Raw genomic sequence first — 27,490 nt, 5'->3', positions numbered from 1 at the left:
TCTTGGCAAGGTAATTATGGCATTCTGTTACCAGTCCCTCCTTTACTCTGTGTATCAGCCTCTTGCAAATTTGACAGTTGTATATTTGAGCCCTGCTGTATACAGAAACAATATCCTAAATTACCATGCAGTTAAAGATTGGTTTCTTGGTGCCTTGCTTTCCTTCTCTAACAAAGTATTTCTGTGTTTAGCAGTAGGGTTTAATTCCATCTCTGACAATATATCTTTGCTGAACAATAGCCATTTTGTGAATCCTTATAGGCCAAGTCCTAGCAGAAAAGAAACTAGTAATACAGAATCTGATTATAAATAAAGTAAAATTTGATTTTTCTCTTCTTACTAGCCTAGAACAGAGCCAACTGAACATCATAAAAGCAGTCTTTTCTCAGGAAAAGAGGAAACCCCCCTTCCCAAGAAGCTCTTCAGCTTCAGGAATTATTTTTAAACAAGAGCATATTTGGCAGCAAAACCATACTGCTTATGTCAGTCTGTCTCCATTGCTTCTGCCTAAAACTTTGTATGGCATAGCAAATGCTAGCGACCAAGTGCAGGAATGGTAGCTCTGTAGGTAATGAGTTGTAAAATAGATGAGACTAGTTCAGAGAGCTAGAAAAGCCAGGCTTATGTGGGAATAGGTTGTGACAATTTGTTAGGCATTCTCGTTAGCTGTTGGAAAGTACTTGAATAGTTACTGCTGTGGGAAAGCAGCCTGGGCTCACACACACACAGTCTCTCTGGGAGTGTGCAGTTTACAGGAGTTCAAGGTCAGGAGCAGGAGTTTATAAATAGAATCAGAACCTCAAAAGAGAAAAAAGTCATTAGTAAAGGAGAAGCCAGAGATGGAAAATTGACTGCTTTCACACTTCTGTTGCAAGAATTGTGCTTACTTTAGCAAACCTGAAGTTCAGTTTAAACATTCTTTCCAATAAGGTGATATTTTGCTGTAGGCTATGCAAGCTACAGAATGTCCCTGTGGAGAGCAGAGAGGGTCATTAAAAAGGGACAGGAACAGATTTCTAAGACTGAAAAAAAAGGCAAAAAACAAACACAAGAAAAAAGAAAATTAGTGTTCTTTGCAGAGGTTTTGGTGATGATTCTTCAGAAAGTGAGAATGGAAATATTCCTAGCAAATAGTGCTTGAGCAATATTTTTGTATGTTATATTTTGTGCTTTTGTTTGAGGATGTGTCTGTGAATGTTTTCTTATGGCTGCTATATGTTCAAGTCTGCCTTTTTAATTCTATTTCATAAACATTTTGTCACAGAACTTCTGTATCATGATCTTTTCATTGCAAATAACTCCAAGTCATGAAAACAAGTAATTGCTGTGTGTCCAGAAGCAGAAAGGTAACTGGATGTATAGGAGGGCTAAAATAATATACCATTTTATCTTGCATTTGCTTTTAGCCATCCGTAGTCCCACCAGCCTAACCTGCCTTCCAGTTTGGAGATCAGTGTTTAGTTAAGGCTATGAAAATATTTTCAACCTTTTTCTGGTCAGTAGGTGGCACTTAATGAGAATAGCAACTTCCCAGATACTTTTTGATGCTTTGATACTTGTTTTCTTTTGGAGAAAAAAATGAGGAAAGAGGTATTGCACAAAGATCAAAATGTTTGATTCTGACACTTTTGAGAGCGAATGTTTTATCCTTTCTAACAAAGCAACCTTTAATTGCAATTTTATATACATATAGAGCTTGGCGTTGTTTGAGTAACTAAGGAAACTTTGGATTTTGGTGGTATTTAATTATATACAGGATTAAAAAACAGTAGATTACAATTTTGTAGAGTATCTTTAGGGTGATTATATCATTTTTTTCCCTTCCTACTGCTGAGTGCTTCTAAAAGATGCACAAAAGCCAGCAGAGGCGTAGGGCTAGCAGCCGTGGCTGTACTCGAGCCACGTTAAGGCATGTGGAAGCTACGCCACGGCTGCGCTCATTGGGAGAGGCTGGACACCAGCACTCAGGCCTGACACCTTTGAGATACAGGCTGTTGGATTTATTCTTCACTCCTGTTTTAACTAAGGCAGGGGTTGTAAGGAAAATCCCACTTTGACTTCCAGAATTTTGGAGATGGAGGTTTTTTGTTCTGACTTCTAATGAAACAATTTTAAACATCAGAAATTCTGTGTGAGGGAAAGGCTGAGGAAACCCAGCCCTGGCAAGGTTGCGGAGTGGCTTATGGGGTAAGGATCTGGCCTCTGTGGGCAGCGGGGCTCCCCCTGCCCATGGGGCCAGTGGCCCATGGCTCTCCCCGTGACTGTTGCTGCCACTATCATCCCCAATGCGATGGCTTCACTGCCTGAGGTGCTGCCACACTGTCCATGCGACTCACCTCAGGAGCTGTGTACGTTAGGAGGCACCAGGAGCTGCTGTTCAGCTCCAGCCCTACCTGTGTGGCCGGCAGGGCTGGCCCAAATGGCGACTGGTGCCCCAGGTGGTTCCCTGCGCTGCCTGGGCAGCAACTTGTGGGCCCAAGGCTCTGCAGGGAGCAGCCAGGAATGGCCTTGCAGTGCTGCTTCACTTGCTTTTTGACCTCTTCTCATTTAACAAGCTTTTCTGTGTAGCCAGGAGACGTAGAGAGCCTTAAATTGCTTGGCTCCAAGAGCTGGGCCTTAAAGTAAATTCCAATATGGCTTCTGGTAGGGATGTCTCAGCCAGGCTACAACGTGACCATGTGGAGAGGCCCCTGATTTCCGTGTGAGGGGAGAGCAGCTGGGCCACCTGTGGGGACTGCAGCTCCGTGGCCCTGTGCTCGGTGGCCCATTTCCTTGAGTGGATCACTTCCTGCAGGCTGGGAGCTTCTCTTTCCATGCAGATTTAGCAAGTTTGCTGAGAAAGTGATGGTGATTGAAAATGATAGCGAAGCAGATGGTTTAAATCTTTGCATTGCCTACCTACAGTCTTGCTATCACTTCTGCCATTTAAAGGGAGAGGGGGAGATGGAAACAGAGCAACTTCCCTTTGTTCTGTTAAATCAAAAGTCTTTCAGTAACTGGTTCTTCTTTTTAGATTAAAAAAAAAAAGGTGTATTGCAGCAGGAACAAACAGGAGTGAAAAACTGAAGCTCTCGGCTTTGAACACCTTGTAATGCTGAATGGGACTTGTGTTTGCCTGGCTTTTATTTATTTATATATTTTTTTCTAGATTAAAGATTATGAATGTGCATTGAAAAAATGTATTGTCTGAGCAATGACAGCTGTGTTTTCTTTCCCATGTCTGCCAAGAGAGGGACTTGCTGGAGGGATGAATGCAGCCTCCTCTTGGTGAACTTCCATCCTGTCTGTGTTTGCAGCTCCGCTGCACTATTAGCTTTCTGAGCAGCAGCAGCTGTGCAGCAAGTGCCAGAGGACAAATTTACACAAGGTATAGTTAGGCCACTTGATTAATCTAATGAAAGTGAAATCTACTGCAAGTTCTTGGCTTTCAGGAAAAATCTGCAGTGGTTGAAAGCCTCAGGCTGGAGAGGCTTCTTCCTGTGGCCATGGCTTCTACCTATCCTGGACCTCTAAGTTAACTAAGATACCATAGTGTGGGTGATACTGTTACTGTGAAAGTACGAAACAGATTTTTTTCCCCTTGTATGTAGCAACTGAAATGACAAAAAAGAGAGACAGAAACTTGATTTTAAAGTGGATATAAAGCACATTATTTGAGCCTGCAAGACAAATGGACCTTGTGGTTATCTCTGGCCTAGCCTAAGGCAGCTCAGTATTGCTTAGCATGATTGCTAAGGTGCTTCAGCCTGGGAGGAAGGAGCTTGCTGTGCTAGGATGATGGGGAGAAATTGGTTTTGGTTTAGTTTTTCTCCTAGCTATATTGGTTACTATAGTTCTTTGCAGCCCATTCAATACTGCAACAGACCTGCTTGCTAGTGTGGTGCACTGCCTGAGGAAACCTTCAGAGCTAGTTTGGTGAAGTGTAGCCATGCTGGATTATACACATTTTGGTGCTTCTATGTGTGGGAGATTATCTAGGTGACTTTTCTCCCAGTGCTGGGCAGATTGTGCAAAATGTCTTGAGAAGGAAAGCCCCACTGGGCACAGCAGCTCCTGCAGGAAGTCTCGTACGCGCTGGGCCCTATGGGCTCTTCTTTGAGTGCAGATTCTGGTCAGTGTTGGCAGAGCTGCCTCCTGAATCCAGTAGCATAATTGCTATAATTGTCAACCAGAAAGATGGTACCCTTGAACTAGTTATATTGTGCATAAGTGCACGTGTAAGGGTGTAGGAGACACTTTTACCTGTGAGACTGGAGGGAGGGAAGAAGACTAAAAAAAAAAAAGGCAGATTTGTTCTCCCCATTTTTGTACGTGATAGAGTGCAAAAGGCTATCAAATTAATGGCCCAAACTGACAAAAGATGATGTAGCACAGCCTTTCTCTGCACTAGCTTGTCTTTACCCCCCTCTTTTTTTTTTTTTTTTTAAAAACTATAGATAATTTGGTTACTGCTGTTTTGCTTCAGTGAAGCAGAGATGAGGAAGAGGGGGGTAAGAGTTCTGGACTTTGGACCACATCAGTAGCTAGTGCAGGATGAAAAAGAAGTGTTGCTTGCTCTGAAAGTCTGCTAGTGACTGAGTCCTGACAACAGGTAGTGTGGGGGTGATCCACCTGCATGGGAGAAGGCTCCTGGGAGATAAACCTCTCTGTTCAGACAGCATGGAGGGACCCCTGCAAATGACCTTCTGTTTTGTGGGGATTTTTTTAAACCAACACTTAAAAGGGGAAATGAAGCAGTGCAGTGGTAACATAAAAGTTTTGTTTTTCTGAGCTGGGAAAGGGAAAACAATGATGTTCTCTCTAGAATGGTGCTGGTATGCTTTTCTGTGTCTCTGTGCTTCTCTCATGTCCCACCACTGTGGTTTTGGCTAGGTTGAGCCCGGGAAAGTATCTGCTAATATTTGAACAGCCTAAGGCAGAAAAGTAGCAGGTATGTTGGTGCAGCTGTGCAGGCCATGTGAGCTTACTCTGCATGTTCTCAGTGCTGCCCATGCTCTTGCAGCCATGTAGGTGCAGCACTGTGCTTAGCCAAAGGTGAGGCTTTGGGCTGGACTCAGCAGAGATGACTCAGTGCACATGTTCACTGGGGCTAGCTCAGTGTGAGCTTGCAAAGCACTGTATAGATAGACTTAGTCTAGCTAATGCTTTCCAAATACAGGTCAACATGAGGCTGCTGTCTATACATACTGGAATGGAGTATTTTCCTCAGGATCCAAGAGACATATTTTTGTTTGCTTAGTTCAAGCTACATAATTCCCAGTATAATCTGTATAAGGATAAAATGAGCCTGAGATTTTGCATTTGCCGCCATCATTGATTTTTCTTTTAGGTAAATAATTTTCCTATTCAGAAATAAGAACTATCCCCTGCGAGTGTTGTGTGCTGCATTGGGAAAGGTCTCTGGTGTTTTAGGCAATAATTTTCCTGCCTTTCTCTTAACCCAGTCCAACAGTGAAATCAGTTCCTTAGAGACTTGCTGCTTTTTAGCTATGGAAGCATCAAGGGCATCCAGTCTGAATGCTGCTCTAGTTTAGCTGGAAGGAAAGTTGGTGTTGTTTGTTACTGGTTTTCGTTGCTGTTTTTTCTCCTTTTTTTTAATCCTGAAAACATTTGAGCTGAGTAAAAGCTAATAGGGAACAGATGGCTTTTAGCATTTAGAATAAAATCTCTTCATGTTCCAGTCACCATAAAGCCATAGACCCACCAATTCCTAAGGTCACCATAAAATTCTCTGGAAGAAGCAATTTAGACAACACCTGACTTTCTGGTCTAGAAATGCTTAAACCCCACTTTCTTAAACCTTCCAGACATGTGTCATTAGAAAGAAAAAAGAGCAAAGAGACAACTGAGTAGTCCTTCTCTAGCGCCCTAGTTACCGTAGGCTCCCTTACGCTCTCAGCGGGGCGTGCGATGCTGGTCAGCCTCTTGAGCCCTGAGCAGCTGCCCCGGCCCTTTCAGGAGGGAGGGGACTCGGCTTCCACCTCAGTGTTTGCATGTGCCTGGCTCGAGGCGCAGTGTTTGGTGAGAGCACTTCAGCTGTTGCTTGTTCTGTGTGCACAGACTGCACAGAGAGAATGAGCTTTGCAGTGGTGAATATCCCTACTAGTTTGGTGTACTCTAGATTTAAAAAAAAAGTGTGTGTGTGTGGGGGGGGGCTTTTCTTTGTGACTATGATATGGAGAAACCTACTCAGTTACTGTTGACAGAGGGAGAGGCCTGCCCTGCCCACCAGCTTCATGCATCAGTGAAATTGCTCCGAGTTGCTTTGGGTTTTTGGCAGGTCCTGAACCCATGGTTCACTTGCTCTTCTCCACTTCTGCTTTCCTCAGGAAGTGCAGCAGCTCATCAAGTGATTCACAGTGAAAAGTTTAAAGAGCAGAGTGGGAGCTGCTGGGTGCACCAAGATGCCTAGTGGGACAGCAGTGGTAAAGCCGATTTCTCTGGATGTGGTTTTTGCCTGCAACAGGAGCTGCTGAATCTAAGAGCACAGGTATGAAAGCGAAAGGAAGAAACTGTTGAATTTTCAGGGGAGCTGCAGTACTATCCCGCAGTTGGTGTCTTGTGATAAGATCATTTTCAGGCAGCAAAGATTTCAGTGAAAGTTCATCCCAAAATATGGCATAAAGGTTTGCATGGATCCTTTACTTTAGAGGTGATGATGAAATTGCAGGTGCAAGGGGTGTATCTGCTGCTGCTGCTAGCGGAGATCTGTTTGCGTTGATAAAACCGTATGCCCTTGTTTTCATGATCTTTTGTTTTGAGATGATGAGAGTTGCCATAATCTTGTTTCTTTGATGTTATTTGTTAAAATTATATTGTCCGTGGCTAGGCAGACGCATTCTTGGCTTGCTTTTGAGGTTAGGGTATTTTGTCTCAAATGCAAATTTTCCCAGTATCTGCATTTCTTGGCTACAGTAGGACCACCTGCAGTGCATGCAGAGCAAAAGCTAATCCTGATTATTCAGAAGCTACTTCCTAAAATGGACAAAATTAAAATTGAGTGCATGAGAGAGGATAATTCAGTTTTATCACCACTTCTGGATTGCATGGAAAAGCTCTTAAAAGAAAAGTACTGAGAAATATAGTTAAGTGTTTGAGACTAAATTAATGATTTGCCACGTTGTACTTCAGAAAAGCCTTGTCCAAATGAGATGTACTCAGAATGAAAATATGCTTGAACAAATTGAGCCTTACTGTAAGTTAATGCAACTCTGATAATATTAATGGTGTCATACCTTCTTGTAACAAGCTGAAACAGAGTAATTGAATTTCTGGAAAAAAAAAGGGTTGTATTCTCTTGAACTGAGATTTGTTTTTTGAACAGTGCTCCCTGAGAAATGTTCTGTGAACAGCATTCAACCCACCCTAGGCTGATAAGTGTTTTAAAACTTTCCTTGGGAGGCAGTGGAGTCCCTGTTGCTATGCCAATCAATTATTTTAAATGAGCAAGACTTTTTGAAGAATCAGCTCAGTTTGGCTGTCAAGAAGGGAGTACCAAGGCATATAGCCAGTGAATTTTGGGATGTTGTGAACCATGTGTTTCTGACAGTTATCAGAGCGTTAGGGTTTAGATTACTATGCCAAAAGTAGAAAGAAGACCAAAATGTAAAATTTAGTGTCAGACTTTGTTGTGTTTGTCAGCCATAATTCTGTGAGATCCCTTCCTGATAGTAATTTTGACACACAAATGAATTTCTTGATGCTGGTATAAATTGAGATTTTGTAGCTAGAAAAGATGGGATCAGTTGTTGGACTGGTGGGGGAGTTAATCCTAGGTAAATACAATTAATTCTTAAATAAAAATTAGTCCTTTTAAATAAATTATGCTTGTTCATCCTGGAAACTTTTAGTATCAGTGCTCTGTCTGTGCCCCTGTCAGCTTTGGTTAGGCCTTCTCTGATCTTACCGGTCTAAACAGTCCTAGCCACAAAGCAGTGTGATTTCACACAGGCTTCATTTAGAACAGCAGAGAAAATAAAAAAGTAGGTTCCACTTCCTCTTTCTTAACTGGTAACACTTTCCAAATGATAGCATTCTTTTTTCTTCTTTTTAAATATTTTTTTCACTTATATTTTTTAAAATACTTAGACTTTGCTTGTTGTATCATTCTGATATTTGTAATTTACCAAAACTGAAACAAGCCCTTAGTTATCTTGTAGATTAAGACAAGTGGTGGGATGTGGTAAGGACCTAACAGATTAGACATTTTCAAAATATCTAGGCACTCCCTAATACTAAAATTGCAAATCCTGAGTTTGTGGTGTGCTGACTGGTGCAAGAGAATATTTATTCTCCTAGGGGAATAGAAAATATGAAGGATTCAGAAACTCAAATGAAACTTTAGACCAAAGAAAAGGCCATTAGTTGAAGCAATATTTTAAGCAGATAGTGCAAATGCAGAGAACAGACTGAAGTTTGGAGTCTGGTATTTAGTTGAATATGCTTTGTATAGCCCTGACTATTGGAGTAAATAATAAAAGCAAGAAATGTGAGTGTACATTCAAATCTTTAATCTCCTGATGTAGTGAAAGGAAAATTAAGATTCCATAGTTTATTACAATTCAATTAATTTTGGTGTGTATGTGTATACCTGGCTTTAACGGCTTCTGTGGAGAGGGGAAGGTATGAGAAATACTCTCTGTAATCTCTCATTACATAGCTTCATAGCCTGGGAATTTGTTGAGTGACCAACCATGCTGTAGCTTAGCTGTGCAACCAGCAGGCAAGGGGCAAAGCCTACTAAGTAAATTCTCAATAGAAAAATTCAATATTGCTAAACACATTTGCCTGTCTTCAAGCAGTGCCATTGATTGCTTAGCTGTTGGCCTTCTGAGATAACTGTAAGACCTTCTGTTAATCTGTGCCTCAATTTTCCCATCTGTAAACCTTTTGCAAAGGATTTTGAAATTCTTAGACAGTTGAGGTGAATATAGGGACTGGGTGGGAGTGTGGGTTAGTTGTTAAAACAGATATACCAAGTCAGGTTTTAACATGGAAGCAATACTGGTGTTTCCTGCTCTTTGTGATAGCATTGATTTAGGCGTAGCAGGGTAGCTTTCAAGATCAGATGGTTTCCTGGGAAGCAGGATAGGCCATCTGGGTTGACAGCACTCTCCTTAAGAAAGAGTAACTATGAACTGTGCTGTCACTGCCTCCCATAAAATCTTACTCAGACTTTCATAGCACAATGTCTGGCTTGGTGATGACTCAAGTGTTTCATACTAGGGCTAAGTATAGCATATGACAAGTGTCCCTCCTACATGGTCACGAGGAACAGAGCTTTCCTGTTTACTCCATGCAGGCATGGTCATCATACTTTTTTTTCTGCTGAAGGAGCTTTGTTGTTTTTCAGTTATCTATTAAAGCAACAGCAGCAAAATGAAAACTGCTTTTGAGGTAGGAAGTTGCAGATTGGCGCTTTTGGAGTCTGATCAGAATCTCCTAGTTCTCCCTCTCCTAATGATGAATGGAGTATGAGCTATGGTAGAGTAAGTTCCCATCCACTGGTGTGTGGAGGTCAGTGCTTGCATCCATGGTAGGCGTCTGCTGGGACCATGGGTTCAGTGCAGGTGTCCCAGTGGCCAGTGACAAGCTGCTGTTACCCTCTTCGCCTCCGAAATACTGTGCGACTGAGGAAATGAAGCTGGTTCATCTGGCTTGTAATGGGCAGACTGCATTTTTTGTTGATATGCTAAAACAGTAAGCAAAGAGCTGCTGTAGAGAAGGAATCTGTTTCCCAGAAATTGAGGTATGCCGTTGCTTTTGTGTTTTGAGAATGTAATGATGTGTAGTAGGTTCTTCTAGGTTCTTAGAATGCAATAATTTGGCCAAGTGAAGCAATGAGCTATGTTCAGCGTGTTCATTTTGGTGATAGTACCCAAGTGCCCGCCTATATTGTGACAGTTTCTGTGTTTGATATCCCTGAATTTTGAGCATGTGGACTATGTCCTAGGGTCTGATCAGCATGGGGCTCATTTTGCTGGAGACTGGGAAACTGGAAAAGCCCCATTTCTACTGATGTATGTGCTGTGATTATGTAGGCTGTGAGGCACAAGGGCTGGCTATGGCAGAGAAGCAGAGTTGCTGTGGACACAGTGGAGTCAGTGACCTTCCCGGAAGATTGTGCATTCAGGACAGAATTAGATGAAAAGACCTGGGGTGCAAATGAGGATACCAGGATTCCTTTGGCTATAGTACAAGATGGTCCCATGGTAACTTTGATGCTTGGTCCTTCACAAAGGCCCAGTGTATGGAATCAACAAAACAAATAATGCTACAGTAAAAGCACCTACCTTGTGAAGAGCTGTACATCTCAGGGCAGGAGAGCCAAGTGTTGCTGCCTGTCTGGGCCAGCACATCCAGGTGGCATCCTTGGCTTGTCCCCACAGCTTTCACTGCAGTCGGTGGCAGGAAGCCCCAGCCAGCGCTTCCTCCCTGCTCTGGGTCCCCAGAGAAGTGCAGCTTGGCCTGGCGTAGTCCATAGTCAAGGGAATGTGTAACATGGCTCTTGCATAAATACTCTTCTGTTGCAAATCTAACGATGGTCATAGTTATGAACTCTGTTTATAGAGAGAGCATCTGAGTGAAGGTCAAGTTGGGGGCTGGAACCCAAATTTTCTACCTGGTTTATTAATTTGTCCTGCCAAAGCCCAGATGAGCTGTGTTGCATATGCAGGCCCATGTCACAGGAGAGAGCTCCTCTGTGCGACTGCAAGTCGTGGTGCTCTTGTCTGGGAGCAGTGAGCTTAGCCATTAGAAGCAGAGGATAAAATAGTAGCTGATAACATTTTCATGTTCCTGAATCCCCCAGCTCCAGCGCTCAAGGCTTCTAGTGCCTTGTTTCAAGGGACAATGGAATGGGGTGGAGGGATGAGACTACCAATAAATGATGCAGTATTTTTTAATTTTAAGTTTGGTTTCAGCATGGACAAAGAATCAGAGCTCATGAGGCATCTTGAAGATCCATCTGGCAAAGCACAACAACAAGAGCGAAGCTCTGATGAAGGAGGCGAAGCAGGAGCACCAGGAGAGGCTGCTGCCAGCGAGGACAAACTACCCCAGAGCCATGGCCTCCAGTGGGAGACTTTAGCAAGGCAGTTTGTGGAGTATGAACAGGTGGCTCCATTTCTCATTGCAGAGGAGCAGAAGAGAAGGCTGCTGGACTTTCTCCCCCTCTTTTTAAAGGTTTGTTCTCCTTACTGCCTTTCATGTGAATGTTGAGCACACACTTGAATGTGGTATGCATTTTTGTGACCGTTCTCATGACCAGTGATGCTAACTGGTGCATGATCTCTGTGTCTATGCACTTGTATTACTTTGGGAGGCTGGGCAAATGCAGTTTCTTGTCCTTGTTTCATCTAACTTGTTATGTTAGCATGAAAAAATATATGCAAAAACACTGTTTTACATAAACGGCTGAATTCTACTCTCGGAGTTGAGGAATATCCTGATGAAATCGGTATGTTCCAAAGTGCTCGCCATGTGGAGCGGTTACTCCATCCGTGTCTCATCTTATTCCTGGGCACAGTTTCAGCCTGGGTTAATGTTGTTGTGGCATGCAGCCACATAAGGGAAATGCAGGCATATCTGCCAGTCTTTAGGTGGAATTTTGGGGATAATGGCAGCGCTGATGTCTAATTTAAGTGCTTGAGAGAAGTTTTGTTATAGATAGGAAAACTGTGGCATGGGAGGATGAAGGAGACACTATGGATCAAGAATAGAACTGAGATTGGTTGTTAACAGGCTGTCTCACCTATTTAATTCCTTAGAGCTCCTATGAGCCAAAAATTTGAGATAGCCGCATTGAAAGGTAGTCCTGGGAGAATCTTTTTGCAAGCCAGGCCCCTGAAGAGCTGCTTGTATTTGCTCAAGTGTGTGAAAAGTGCAGGGAGCTTTGCTCAATGTTGGAGCATAGTAGTGTGAGAGCCTAGTGACAGGCGCAGAAAACCTGGCTTATATTTAAATATACTTAGGGTGTGTCCTAGTGCAAAAAAAATGTTTCCTCCTAAATTAGCTGGACTTCATGAGCTATGGAATTTGCATCGGTGCTCTCTAACTATGTGAGTCTTTTGTAAAGAAATTAAAGGCTTCTTTTGGGTGAAGCTATGTTTTAGTGATGGCACATTTCGACCACCTGTATGTGTGAGGTTTCACTGCTCTTGGGTGCGCAAACTGAAACCCATCTGTTTCCACCTATATGAGCCCATTTTCTAAAAATGATTTAGTGGGAGGTGGGGAGGAAAAGCTGTTAATGACATGTTCACTTCATCTTTGTAGGAACACAGGCACACTTTGTAGTGAGAGACATTTTGAAATCAGTGTGGAGAAATCAGTGCTAGGAAATCTTTGGTATTCTTGATAATGAGGAGATAATGTCTAGAGATAAAAAAAAGCTTTTCAGTCAGCTGGATAAAGCATGAGCCTGTGAAGTCTGTAAATCTTGTTGCAAAGCAGGGCTAAATGACTGTAATTGCCAGGGCCAGTCAACAGCACTAAAAGAGGTCTCCTTTTGGAGTCAGTGTGATATCAACTGTAGCAAAGACTCTGTACTATCTGAGCACAGGCTTGTCCTGGCCAAAGGCAGTGCAGACAAAATGAAGAGAACAGTCTGAAAAAGCAGTGCATATCCTGGAGTCTCAGACCAGAAGCAGCTTTCTCACTTCTAGGATGCCCTTCAGACATTTTATATAATAACTGGAAAAAAAAGCTTTTATTTCTTTTTTACTGTTTCCCCTTTACTTCTGAATTGGTTTGTGTAGAATTGTGCCCTTCCTGAGTCAAGCCCGTATTTGGAGAGAAAGATGCTGTCACTGAAATTAAATACCTCTGTCTCTCCCCTTGAATATGGCACTACAAATTCTGGGACAGACTTGACTTTTTGGAGCTTACCACCACTTCATCAGCTCACGGAGGAAGGGTAGCGGGGGGAAAGGCTTTATAGAGGGCAACATTTCTTCCTCAGTCTTCAAAAATTGCTCTTCAAAGTTAGATCAGATCACTAACACTGTCAGTTCTCAGTAAAGAATCACTTATTTTATGAACCCACTTTTTAAATAGCTAACTGCAAATACTACAGTTCTTTTCCTGACACTGCATAGCAGTGAGATGTAGCCCTTTTCCTTGGAGCCTGAGACCTCTGTTACTTTGGGACCATCACTAGTGGAGAGCATATTCTAGATATCAGTGTCTGACCCACATGAAGTTAAAGTTACAGGAATACAAATTGGTACGGTGGAGGCCTGGGCTGTAGTGGGATTGAATGACAAGGTTTCTGCACAACAGCAGCACTGCTGTGAACCTGTGCTTGCTGCTCTCTGCTCGATATGGTCTGAACTTGGCAGTGTGAGCTGCTTTCTGTTGGCTGAAAAGTGAGTGTCACTGGTATTCTCTGAGGTGTTCAGATCTACTCTTTTTAAAGAAAAACATCAGAGATCTATTCCCATTTTGTTCCGAAAGAGACGTAGCATAATTACACACATGGTATATCCTTAAGTTGCTGTGGATTTTTTATCAATTGTTTTTTCTTAGACAATTTTTGTGCCTTACAGAATCTTTCCCTTGATGAAAGCAAAAGGGAGTGACCAGGGGACCTTGTGGCTGAGACTGAGTTTCTCTGAACTTCTTGCTTTTTTGAAATCTGAGAAATTATCTTGTTTTTAACATTTAAAGCTAAGCTAGTAGAAATACTGGGCATTTGCATTTCACTCATTTATAGGCAAAGTAAATATAGTTGGACACAGTTTCAGATGACCATGCAGTGCACTCTACATCTAATGCAGAGAAGCACTGGCTGCTGCCTTTGAAGCAAAGAGCCGGTGCTGTCTTGGTGTAGCTGTTCTCTGCTTGCCCGATTGCAGGTGTGGCAAAAGAACTGGCACTTTGTGTGTGTGTGTGGTGGGGGGAATAGCTTGTCCATGAGCAGCCTTCAGAGCAGCCTTTCAAGTAATTGAAAACAAAGGTGGGAACTGAAATATCCTTGTAGAAGAGCATCCCAAAAATCTGTTTTGGTTTCTTAGCTGCCAGTATCACAAGATGTCTACTCCAGATTATTTCAGGAGAATAATTCCCATAATTGTTACTTTGCTTTCTTCATCTGTCATCTGCACCTTTTTTCTGAATTGGTTTTGTTGGAGGACACTGTTGTAAAGAAACTTTTGAAGGTTGCTGGGGACAAAGGTGTCCCATCCTGGCCTTTGGATGTGACTGCAGCACTGTTGCTAAGCAATAACTAGTGTCCCTGAGCTTGGATGTTTTGTATGAAAACAGTGGTACCCAACTTGCAGAGGCTGAGTGCCTTAGTCTACTGGATTTTTTTTTTTTTTTGCTTCTACTTTTGAAATTAAGCTATTTTTAGAAGTCTGAGCAAACAAACCTTTAGTAGGGGATTTTTTGCCAAATTTGGAGCAGGGAACTACAGATGAAATCTTGTTGTTCCTGTTGTCAGTTCCACATTGACTTGCTTGTCCATTCTTGAACATGTAATTTATAAACACAAAACGGCTTCCTTTGCTAGCTATATATCTCAGACAATATCTTCCTAAGGGGGCTTATTATAGTGTGGAAAATGTTTAGTAATCCTGGGCTGGTAAATGTTTGTCGTCATTTCAATATGTTGAAAGTTTTTCTGCAGTGAAACTGAACTATACTCAATTTAACTAGTTTTGTTAGTTGTTAGTCAGGCGATTTATGCTGGCATGGCAGCATACATAGTTCTTAACCTTATAGACAGATAGGTTGATCAACTCAAATTATTGCTGCAAAGGCATTTTCAGTGCCTTCAGGGCTAGGGTACTGCAGTTATTCAGCTCCTCTTCCATGCTTTGTTTCATTTCCTTAGTGGTAACATGTTATTTCTATCCTGCAAGAAATTCTGTTTTTCTTCTGGTCCTTACTCTCATCCCTATAAATAAGGGTAGAATTTAAAGGTAGTCCTGTGTTATTGTGGCTCCTTTCTGACAGACCTATTGCCCTGCTGACAGACTGCTGATTCAGTCCTGTTTCAGTCTCTAGGTAGCTGAGACTGTGCAATGACTTGCTGAACATGGACAATATATTATGAAATTTTATTTTTACTTAATTGAAGATTCCATTTTTACTGATGAGCTTCAGTTTTGGGAGACCATTTTTGAAGAAAATGTTTTGATTGGAAAACTTACACAATTGCATTTGTAACCTCTTCAGGGTACAGAGTGTGCATGTCTTGGAAAGGCCTAGCATGCTTTTTCAAAAGGTAGTTCCAAGTTCCTCTGTGGTGCTGGGCTCCTGTCTGTCTGACAAACTGCTTGATGGTGTTGGTTGAAGAGGAAATTTTGAAGGCTATTTTTACTTTGTTTATTTACATGTATTAGTACTTCTCAATACATTGAAGACATGCTGTACCAAAACCATTTAAAGGTTGCTCTTGCTTGCATTTCAGGCCTGGGAACAGTCTGCTGGAACGATTGTATTTCCCAATATTCAACTATTAGCCAGTGAAGTTGCCAAACTTCTGACAAAAGAGATTAAGAAGAATCTTAATGGCAAGCCTGCAGGTAATGCCCCATGTGCCACATCCACTGTGTGCTTATTTGTGAGCTCTGCTGTCATTGAGCTGTCATCCATGTTGAATTATGCACTTAGTGTGAGGGAAATAAAGGGAGAACAGAAAATGCTAAATGTAGGAACTTGAATCTTTTAGTGTGAACTAGCATTGATATTGCCTTGCAAATCTGGCATGGTGCATGCCATAGTGACCGGGATGTTGGAGTCTTTGCAAGTGGAAATGTAGAATGATGGAGAAAAGTAAAATAGTGTGTTACAATTACTATTCTGACAAACTTTAATGGGAAAAGTGCTGCTAGCCACATGTCGCTTTCCTGCTGGCTGTCATATGCTCTTGCCATTGGTTAGCTGGCAGGCTTGATGGAATCTAGCTGGTGTTGCTAGTGATGCTTTTAAGTTTGTGAAGCATCTAATTCACATCAACCAGCCCGAGTGTAGTTCTAGGGCAAGATCCTTTTAATTCCTTCTATTTATTTCAGTGCACTTTTAAGTTAGTTTTGTTGTCAGATCTTTGTCAGATCTGTTAAGAAAGGATCAATTAAGTATTTTCATCTCTCATTAAGGAATTAAAGTTTAATGTTTTTGTTGTAACAGAGGAAGCTCGGTTGGCCTTGGAGCAGTTGCTGCAACAGAAAAGGGAAGTGGAAGATGGCCATGTGCTCCTGAAATCGGTGTATCTCCTCTCCCAGGCTGACATGGTAAGAGAAGTGACTACAAAGGCTTTTGGGGTTGGTTTTGTTTTCTCCTTTTTACTTCTGAGTAGCTGTGCAGCCACCCCAGCAATGGAACATTTATATCTTATAATGTATGTGCTGTCCCAAGTGCTTTGAACATCACTATGCTTGGGATATGCAGCCAGATGGAGGACATTCTGCTAGGTTTACAGTCCAGGCTTTTTTTGTTGTTGTTGTGATTATTGCCTGCCAAACAAGTATGCTGTGACATTTTATCTTCTCTGTAAGTTTTACAGAGCCAAGGTGGAGACTTGAAGAAACTAAGTTCTGAGAGAAAAGCCAAGGCCTTTGGAAAGAATGCGTTTTTCATGTACTAAGACTATGATTAGAAGTGTTTATGCAGTTACTCAACTAGTTAGAAATGTAGAGGCATTATAGCTAATGGACGTTATACTGTGTCAAGGATGGAACCAAGAAGTGCTTTTAACATAGGCAGCCTCTGTAACTAGAAGCTGTCCAGTGAGGAAGATCAAGAAGGAACTGTCTGCTGTAGGGCTTGCTGCTAGTTAGTTTGCAGCTTAGATGCTTTGTCTCCTGCAGGCTTTCTAATAAGGACATCCTGAGTAACTCTGTCAAAGCCCTAATTCAAGTAGGGCAAAAACTTGGGGGAAGAGCTGGCAACGCTCTGTCAATGTGCTTGCTTCCCCCAGGTGAGTGTATATGGTGGTGGTATGTGCTTGCCATGGTTGTGTGCCCTGCAGCATTTGTAAGAATAGAATGTTTAAGTAGCTGGTTCATGGGGCAGGACTTCAAACAGCATGTAGAAACACAGGGAAAGTGCTGTTGGTTTCTGGAAGGGCTGATTTTGATTTTCTTGACTTAGAGGACACTGTGGAACATCATTGGATCTGGTCTTCCAGCTGCTCTGATGCAGTGCCTGTACCTTTTCTTTACTTTTCCTGTGAAGAAAAGCAGTGATGATAGCGAGACAAGTGAGGATGACCCTCAAACTCAGGACATGCTTGTTCAGGTGAGATGCCCTTAGGGTGTTTCTTTGCCCTGAGTGCTCAGATATTCACACTGACTTTGGATCGGAGATATTGACCGCTTTATTTTGTGATCCTCCTGATACTTGTTAAATGCTTTTCAGCCCTTAAATGTAATCCTTTCTTTGGTGACATTTGAACCATTCTGAGATGATGCTACTATAGCTTTCATTTTGTTATTAAACAAAATTGCCTCACTGTAAATTGGAAAAAAAAATCCATTTAGCATATCCTAATGATTTTCACTTGTTCCTTTTACTCCATACTTCCCCAGGCATCAGTATCAACTTCTGGTTTACTTTTACCCTGCTGATCAAACTTAGCTAAAACTGCTGATGGCTGGAACCACATATGATTTGATGTGATTTTTTTTGTTTGTTTTTGTTTTTCATTCTTCAGTTAGACCTGACATACATCATCCAGTTTTTATTCACTTGTTTCTGTGTGTAGCCTTTTTGGAGGGCATTGATACCATGGTGTTACAGCCCCGTGAGCTGTATCATGACCTCGCATAGAGTTTGTGCCACTTTGGTTTCCAGTGGTTGTGTGCAGCTATGGCCAGGTTGGGTGCCTGCTAACCAGTAGATTTTTACACCTCTCTGGATACTTGCAAGTGTGTGTATTGCAGCTGATGCCTGTCTATTTTTCAGATCATGCATAATATATACAAAGAGGAACAAGGTGTGGAGGAACTTCTGGCAGCTGATAAACTTCAGTCATTAATTATAGCAACAGCTTCCCTTTGGGACCAGTGTAGCCCTTCATGGAAAGTACCTACAGGCCGTGTGCTGCGAACAATTTCAAAGGCTCAGACCAAAAACAGCATTGTGTACCTACAAGGTTTGATTTAGTATTTTGACTTTTCATTTCTTCATGCTTGTCCTTGGAATTAATCCACAAGAAGAATCTCCCTGAATAGAAGCTCATATCTCATCTGGTAGTCAATCATCTGCAAAGTATGGGTTTTTGGCTTCCTAGATAGGAACATTTAGTGCAGATAGAAAACTGGAAACAGATAGATTTTTTTTTAATAAAGAAAGTAAACTGTAGGTAGGAGCCTCTCCCATCCAGTCCCACTGATGCGGGAAACCACAAGACGTAATTTTTTCTTAATTATATGACTTGACAGGTGAATCTAAGGCTTGTCAATGATGAATATTGTTCTTCCGGCAATATTTTCAGCATTGTATCTTTTGGGGTCATGATTGGTTCTGAGTGATACCCTCATTTTTTCTAGGCTTCATTACAGTAAGGCATTTTCTTGTTCCTATAAAATATAAAGGTCGCTCATCTCAGTGTTTTACAAGGAAAAACATTGCTATAGTTTAGTGGGTTGGTTTGTTTGCTTTGTTTTAACTTGGTTTCTTGGGTGAGATTGAAAGACTGAGGAATAACAGTTATTCCTGACTGCAGTGAACTGTTTAGGAATTTGGAAGCTCTGCTGGGAGGCCAGGCCATCAGGTAAGATAAATAAGACTAGATTTCATTGCTCAGACCAAGATATGTATATGGTGTTACACCTGCCCTACTGAGCAAAAAATTAATCTGAACACTGCACAGAATGCAAGTGACTTAATACAAGACAATTAGATATTTCAACCTCTACTTTGTACTGACAGATGGATCCCTATGTATCAGTTTTGTTGGGCATGCGGGACCTTTACTGAGGCTGAATCAGCAAAGAACATCTGCTTTAAAAGAAATAAATGTTTTTCATGTAGTTTGAGTATGGCTTTTGACTGTATGAGTTAACTATATAACTATTTTACTGGGAGATAACTTCTCAAGTTATTTCATTTTTACTGGTAACTTTGCATTTCTTTGTCTGTTTTTAAATACCCCTATAACTTTTCACAGCTGTGGACTGCATTAAAATTGCAATTCAGAATCTGTTTAAACTGGCAGATACCCTACCTGCTCATGACATATGTGAAGCTGTTAGTATCATCTTGTGTTTTGTGAAAGACTCCTATCCTGTATCATCAGCTTTATTAACAGAGTTTGAGACTAATGATGGCTACCAACTCCTGCTAAAAATTTTACTCAGGCAAGTATGGAGATTTGTATTTGTGTTTTAGAGGATGGTAAAACTTGGTTTTCTGAAGGTAAGATGATCCCTTTTAAAATATCAGACTCTTTAGAAAATGGTGTGTGAATGCAGAGCCAGTAATAAAAATTGTGATGTTACAAACCATCTTGCTATTTTAGGAGAGGAAGCAGTGCATAGCTTCTCCTCCTTAAAGTACAAGGAAAATTAACATTAGCAGAAGTTGGTCTAGAGGTGGGCGGTGGACTTATCCAATACAATACAATGACTCTCCGTTAATTATTAGTATTAGAAGGGTTTGGGGCAGAATCAACATAAGTAGCTGTGTCTGACACTTGACAGACTCATTTGAAACGGACAAATTTGAGCTGAGATTATAGCTCAAATGATTTCATTACACAGAGGAGACGTTGACACACCATCATCATGTCTGAATCACAAAGCTCAGGCTAAACAAGAGCTTTTCCCTTTTCAAAGGCTAAGATTTTTCTATTAGTTACGTCATCCAGTAGATTCCTTACATTTACCAAACTTATGTCTACTTTTTTTCTTCAAGTTTAATTCAAGTTTAAGGATAAGATTCAACTCTAATCTTGGTTTGGATCAGAAAAATAGCATGCAAAAAGTTTTAGTTTTCTGATCTCTGAGCTCTCAAAATTTATTACCAAACAACGCTTTTTGAGAGTTTTTTTAATGTACATGTATTTGAGCTAAATTCCAAACTATATTTCCTTTTTTTCCTCAGAAGACTTTTACATCATCACTACAATTTTCTTTCTCGGTTTTGTGATTTTGTTGTTGTCTTTCTGATCCAGAATGCAGCATGAAAGTGTGGATCATCCTACTCTTTGTAGGTCAACTAAACAAGTCATTAGAGATAAGAGAAAAGATGGCAAAGATTGGACATGGGGAGTCACCCAGATAGCTCTTGTGTGCTCAGTATGTAGTTTGAAAGTGTTTGTGTTACTGAGGGATGATCCCATGACTGTCTCAACCTTTGTTTCTAGATGTGAGGGACTGCAGGAGAATGAAGGAGACTCCTGTCTGGAAGAGATTCTGGACATGCTGACTTGCCTAACCACCTGTGGAAAAACGGAATTGAAAGTTTCTGGCAATATTGCGCACCCGCAACTACCGCACTTTGATTTTGAACCAACACAGTCTTCTGGTAGGGAACATACATATGGCTGTGTAGGCAAGTCACAAAAGAATGAATCTCTATGCATTATTTATCTAAGATGGAGAAAGAAGCCTGAGACAGCATCTTTTGATTCAAGTGCTTAACATTGCAGGAGCCTAAATACTTTCTGCATCAGAGAGAACTGGCCATGCCAGCAGTAGGGTCTGATCCCAGATTGAGGACATGCCTCCCAGTTGCATCCTTTGGATCTGTGACCCATATTTACAGTCTTAGAAACAATTTAATCTTATAGCTAGGGTGCTTATAGTGAGTCTTAAATAGTATTGCTGTAAAAAAGATCTCACATTATTTTATTTTACAGGAATGACAGTGAAAAATCTCCAGGCTTTTCAAGTGCTGCAGTCTGTTTTCCAGAGAAGTAATGATGTGCGCCTCTGTAGGAGAATCCTAGCAGCAATCGGTACCATATGGGCCTGGGATGCAGTGAACTTCTTTCTCTTGGAATGGACACTACAACCTATCAACCAGTTTACTGACATTATCCACATGAAACCGCACACAGTGCAGGTTCAGTTCTTCAAGCTGGTGGAGTCAGTGGTGCTGGACATGTCCTACATCCCCCATGAAATCTTGAAGAAGATTCAGTATTTGGTGAAAGAAAACATAGTGCCATTCTGCACCTTAACAGCTCTCCGATGCCTTCTCAACATGACCAAGAAGGACCTGCTGTTCAGTGACATATTCCGGGACTCTGGCCTCTTAGGCCTGTTGCTGGCACTTCTGCGAAAGCAAGCCAAAATCCTGAGGAAGTCAGGTACAGCCCATGGCAGTCACAGCGACTGGGGAGGCAGGCAGATCTGTAGGAGTGAATGAACCTCCTTGTACAAGCAATTTTTAAGTGTTATGTACTCACTAAATAGAATTAATTTGGAAGCAACCTGACCTAGGTTTAAATTCATAGGATGTTTTTATTATGCCAGGCTGATTATGTCAGGTTCTCTCTGAAATGTTAGCTCTTTATCATTCTGCTAACTTTCCTGAACAGACATGGGTAGTTCTTCACCAATGTATTACAAATTACTCTGGAGGGTGCTATTCACCTCACATTTCTATACTGACCTCAATTTGTAGTTCTCTGAGTCCCTGATCTCAAAGTAGGAGAAGAAAGAGACAGAACTCTGACTTCAGATGCACTCTGCGGTCAGTTTTCCACATATCTTATTCTCTCTGACAATAACACATATTCATAAGGACTGACAATGGAAGGCAATTTCTGGAATTTTGGCCAACTTCTACCCACAGTTACCACTGTCCCTTGTTATCTGATGTAGTTATTTCCTATTCTGAAAACAGGAAAGTAAGGTAATAGTTCTGAAAACAGGAAGATAATAGATGTGGTAACTGTGGGATGCAGCTAAATTGTGGTACAGACTCACATCTTTAAGTTTGTTCTTTTGTTGTTTTTAAACAGTATTTTAAAGAAAGCTAAAGTATTTCAGAAGAATTTCAGACTAATGGTCAATTAGTAAAGGCAGAGAAACCCAAATGCATTCTCAAATTATTACATATAACTTTTGATGTAATAACTATAATGGTTTGCTTTATATACGTTTATGTATGTTTGCATTTTTGATATCAAAATACTTAATTTTTTGTACTAAAGCACGTAAGTGTTGTCAAGATTAATATGATGGTTACTGAACACTTTACCTTATGGTTATCAGTCGACTGGTGTGTAGAGCAGTGCTTTGCTTTTGTATAAATTTCACTGCATTACATCACTTGATGACCTAAATTGCACAGAGTAAATGATTGAATGACTGGATGATTTATAACTTTATACACAAAGTTGAAGAGGAGAGGGTGGGAATGTTTTGTTTGGAGTGACCACTCTTCTTGTCTCTTGGTTTTCAGGAATTTATTCTGCAAACTGAGATCTTTAGGTAAAATAACCTGCCTTATACTGTTTGATCCTAGAAATGTTTACATATGGATATATATGAAGTTTCTGCTCTGCACTTTTAGTTTAGGCATTCATGTACTCTCAGATAATATATTTTACAATTTTGTACCTCAGTTTTTAAGGTTATTTCGTTTGTATATACTGCCACTAGATAATGCTATGCTGATAACTCCATATCAGCCTTATAGATGGGAAATGAAGGCACAGCAGTCACAAATTCTGCCTAGAGTCATGCAAGAGATCCGTGTTGCAGAGCATAGAATCTGATCAGTGGTTCTCAATTCCAGGGTAGGTCTTAATCACTAGTGTGTGGCCTGTATGTGTATTGCTGATCACTGAGGGTTTTGAGTAGCCTGTATTTAAGAGAAATAGAATTTACTGGAGACTTGTTTTTATTATTTATTCATTTTGCAATATTCTAGTTGCAAGTAACCGCATGCCTTGTATAAATTGTGTTGTTGTTCATATGCAAATAGCTGGAACCCAGGTGCCTGCCCTGGAAGAAGGCACCGAGAAAGAATTAAATGCAGTGATGCTGAAGATGGTGGCTGCCCTTACTGTTGGGTCCGTGAGGAACACTGGTAAGAAATGGCACATGACTCTTATCTCTGTGATATTTGATGATAAATGCCCTAGGTGCATCTTAAGAAGCACCAGCAAATTTTCTGATTTTGTGCTTCATTCAGAAGTGAAGAAGAAAAGCTACAAGCCATAGGGATGACTATATTATACCGAGAAGAAATGTTGCAAACACTATAATACATTCCTAATGAGCCTTACCCCAGCAGTCACTCTGATCACATCATCTATGTGGATAGCCTTCAAAAGTTTGAATACATAGAAAACATATTTCTGTTAGCAGTGGAAAACACAATTGTGCCTGTGGCTTTTGCACGTTAATATTTGGGTTCTGTTCTATGGTATCTGAGAGATCTTGACACAGTCAAGCAGACTTACTCATGCGTTTGGTATTGGCACACTTCAGATGTATGTGTATGGGAACTCCTGTGGAACATAATACAGGAAAAAAAGGAAACTTTTGAATACTGTAATTCTTTCAGTTAACTTTGAATCCCAAATTCTGGAATCATCAGGTTGGCAGCATCTCCCCAAGTAGAAATGTATTGTCACAAACTATTATGTCATACATTTCCCTGCAAAAACTGAGGAAATGTTTAAGTTCAAAAATAATTCGGAGTCTTTTTCCTTCATATACCCATTATATTGGGAAGCTGTCATCTCTGATTGTAAACTGTGGTTATCAGGAGTCATTGCATCCCCAGCTGTTCTTGTGCCCTTCAGTTTGTGACATTTAGCTTAACTAGCTCTTCTCCTTGTCTCTCCTGGTATTTTTATGGAAATGCAGCACTGCACACCAACACTGAAAATCTACTTGTGAAAACTACAAGCAAGGATAGTTAAAGTAACAAATATCTTATTTGTCTCAGTTGTTTTGAAGGACTATGGGATGGTGCCATACATCAAGATATTTTTGGATGATGAATGCTATAGGAGTGCCACTCTTAGCATCTTGGAGCAGCTGTCAGTCATCAACTATGAAGAATATATGAGTATTGTTATTGGGGCCCTCTGTTCATCTACTCAAGGGGAACTACAACTGAAACTAGATTTGCTGAAGGTAATTAATATGGCTTCCTGTAGCTTGTTGTTTTCTTTGAAACTGCTTGGCTTGTGGCAACTGGCTCTTAGCCTCAGCTCCAGCATTGATTTTTTCCAAGAAGGTAAGTGCAAAAGAAAGAAGATATGGGCTGAGTTTTGATTCTTGTAAATTGAGTGCTTTCATTTTTAGTGATGTGTATGTGGGCAATACTTTCACTCAAAGTGAGACTGTGCAGCATTTTGAGGACCTAAATAATAATACAGGACAGAGAAACAGTTATATATGTTATTACATGTTTTTGTTTCTCTCCTCTGTTACAAGCAGAGATTTGGAAGAAGGTGAGGAGAGGTGAAGGTGTGAGACTACTGAATTGAGGATTGGGGTAGGCATAATCTGATGAAGTCTATAGCTTTGATTCAAAATGGCAAACTTGAGCAGTATCTGTGGAAAAGTTGAGTGTGGTGTCCAAACTAATATGAAAATAAATGCAGGTTCAGTGTCTAATTCTGACAAATGATAACTGTATTAAAACATAATGTAAGCAAATGAATTTATTATCTACATCCTTTGGGACTGTGATTGTGTTACACACAAATTCAGATTGATTTGCTAATATATATTTAGCTGTTAAAGCCCGAGCCCAAATGCAATTAGCCCTGCCGTATTCTAGTGTGGCACGTGGACAATTATGAGGAATAACAAATAATGAAATGTGAAATGGATTCTGTTAGTGTTAACTGAGTTAGGGGGTTTCCAGCAGACATCAGTTTTATAGATTCAGGGCAGAGGAATACTAACTCATAGGTGATTAAATTCTAACAGAGTTAGAGCTGGAAGAAATGTGGTTACAGCTGACCTTCTCTGAAATGTGTTAAAGCCATCCTGATAACTTCAGTTCTGAGTTATTCAATTTACTCCCTGTTCAGAAGTCTCTGCCTGGTTTGATACATTATGATGCAAAATTGAATGACAGTAATAGAGTTCCCCCTCCCCTCCACTTCTGACAACAGTTTCTCATAGTCCTGGATCCTGCTAGAGAAACATTCATTGTAGATCTCTTCCTCTACAGCAGACTGCAAAGAGAACTCACTCTTTCACTGGATGTCCATTGGGAAACTTCGTATATGAAATCATGTCCTTCCAATGTTAAAAAAACAAACAAACAAAAAAACTCAAATTTGGAAGCTCCCATATACCTGTAAGAGCAGTTTCTTCATTAAATCAATGTGCAGCATCCCCAAAACATGTCATTGACTGTGTTTCCTCATGAGATCTTTCTCACTGACTTGATGCCATTATATCTAATAATTTTGGTGGTTTTGTTTGTTTAAATAGGGACAGAATCAGGCACATAGCATTAAAATTTTACAAGTGGAATAGGCTGAGTTTTGTTTGCTTGTGTGATATCATCAAATAGCATTCACTTGTAACTTTCACCAAGTCCGTTGCAGTTCAGGAAAACTTGAGCTTTCCTGAAATGCATTAGCTTTGGATCCATTAGCTTTGGATCTGACTCTGGCTTTTTTTCCTTTGAAAAAATGGAAACTATAAACTTATTCCTCTTGACAGAAGAAACTGCTATTGCCTTTCTTTGAGGAGACCCTGCTGCCTGCAATGTTGTTTGGGCCCTGCTGGTTCAGTGGTTTTCTTGGAATGGGTGTACTCAGTCATAAGTGTAGCGTAGAGGACAAGTATAGGGTGCCTTCCTGGAGGAAGTCTTGCACATAGAACTGCATCATCCTCACAGTTTCTTTACATGGGGAATTAGAGTTGAATCTCTACTTTCATTTACGTGAATCTTGAGAGTTCAGAGTCTGTGAGGACCGGTCAGAATAGTGGAAGTTCTAAAACATTACATACACTAAGCAGTTTGGCCCCAGCTAAAGCAGGAATTTTTACATCTTGGATGGTTCCTGTCAGCACCATTTCCTAGTCGGCAGTCTGACTATGAGGGTTTCTCCGATTGATATGTTTGACTCTTTGGGAATGTGAGGAGGGCAAAAGGAGGAAGACCGTGCAGTGATAGCCTTTTTTGACAAGCAATTTTGGCTCAAGAAGCAGAATTTCAGTAGAAGATGGTATACTTTTACTAACTTGGAATTAGAAACTTGAAGCTTACTTGAAGCTTATTTGTCCTTTGTGTGCTATTGGTTTAAGTGCTGCTTTTGCCTTCTTTCCTCCTAATGTTTCTAGTCACTGCTGAGGATACTGGATAGTCCAAAGAGCCATTCAGCTTTCAGAACTTGCAGTGGATTCAATGGGCTCCTCTCCCTTCTCTCAGACATGGAAGGTGCATTGCAGGACCCTCCAACTGGGCTGTGGGCAACAGTTGGGCACAATTGCGTTTTGGAACTTGTTTTCTACACACTTCAGGGCATAACGGCAGCCCTACACCTGGACTCTGTCAATAGCAACTTCTTCCAGAAGAATGGTCTCTTTGAAAAGATGGCAGAGGATCTTGGGACACTTGGCTGTTTCTGGACGCGAGGAGAACAGCAAATCCTTCCTAGCCTTGAGAAGACAAGGACGTTTGCAGAATTCTTGGATGCGGCTTTTTGCTCTTCAGAACCTTTTCCAAGGTGGCTGAAAAACTGCATATGGATTCTGAATTTTCTTGATCACATGGTCAAAGGGACTCTGCACCTGGAGAGCTACTTCAAGGAGATACAGACAGAGGTGGAAGAGACATCAACAAATGACTGGGAGGAACCTCAAGCTAAGGAGGAGCATCCTGTGGCTTTCAAAAGACCAGGCAACAAATTACCTGCCTCTGCATATATTCCATGGGGAAACCCTGAACAGAAGTAAGTCTTTATTTACTACAGAAAAAACAATCAGACTGGTTTCTCCATTCTGTATGGTGGTAAACTGAGACTGGTAGTAAGTACGTGGCATGATTTGCCTTAAAATAGATGGAAAACGTGGTTTCAACTTTCAGGCCTCTTGACAGCAGAAATCACCTGTTTTTGTAAGGCAAATGATGGCAAACACTTGGACATAAGCTGTTCAGTAGATCAGTGGGATGCAGTACACAGATTTTTACAGGTTAGTCTGGAGGTTCTGGCACATGCGTATTGTAAAACAGGACCAGGTTCTAAGAATAGGTTGTTACAACTTAAAGCCCTCTCCTAGTCTGTCATTAAGCATGCCCTGAACAATTTTGACTTTTTCAATGGTATGGAAAATTACTAAAAAGTGGAACTCAAATTATTTTAAATTCTCCCTGATGTACAGGGGTGTGCTTGTGCATGCACACACTTTGACTCACACAGATGAGATGGAGAAAATTGGAGAAGGAATAGTCATGCTGCCTGCCTGATACAATGAAGGATGGCAGGAATGGAAGGCTGCTGTCAGCTCTGAATTATTTGCATTTCATACCTTGTGAGACCAGCTGTCCTTTCTTGTGTTGCTTTATCTGGGATCTCCCAGTCCTTTTGCCAGAAATGTTTCTGGTT

The 27,490-nt window shown here is 41.0% G+C and overlaps 1 protein-coding gene across 1 annotated transcript in view; it reads left to right on the top strand.

Annotated features, from left to right (window-relative positions):
* The first annotated feature begins 10,923 nt into the window (after positions 1–10,923).
* The window catches only part of WDFY4 (WDFY family member 4), a 116,791-nt gene continuing 100,224 nt past the window's right edge, over positions 10,924–27,490 (top strand). The window contains exons 1-11 of the mRNA XM_088528838.1: positions 10,924–11,115; positions 15,416–15,530; positions 16,135–16,238; positions 17,098–17,244; positions 17,911–18,100; positions 19,118–19,307; positions 20,315–20,475; positions 20,810–21,262; positions 22,888–22,992; positions 23,860–24,050; positions 26,226–26,836. Coding sequence (XP_088384964.1) covers positions 10,924–11,115; positions 15,416–15,530; positions 16,135–16,238; positions 17,098–17,244; positions 17,911–18,100; positions 19,118–19,307; positions 20,315–20,475; positions 20,810–21,262; positions 22,888–22,992; positions 23,860–24,050; positions 26,226–26,836 — 2,459 coding nt within the window. The remainder of the gene's footprint in view (positions 11,116–15,415; positions 15,531–16,134; positions 16,239–17,097; positions 17,245–17,910; positions 18,101–19,117; positions 19,308–20,314; positions 20,476–20,809; positions 21,263–22,887; positions 22,993–23,859; positions 24,051–26,225; positions 26,837–27,490) is intronic.

Source organism: Tinamus guttatus, unplaced genomic scaffold (genome assembly GCF_059628265.1).
Source record: "Tinamus guttatus ecotype Peru unplaced genomic scaffold, ASM5962826v1 Tinamus_guttatus_pri_ptg000314l, whole genome shotgun sequence".
NCBI lineage: Eukaryota > Metazoa > Chordata > Aves > Tinamiformes > Tinamidae > Tinamus > Tinamus guttatus.
This window is presented reverse-complemented; position numbering and strand designations above follow the sequence as displayed.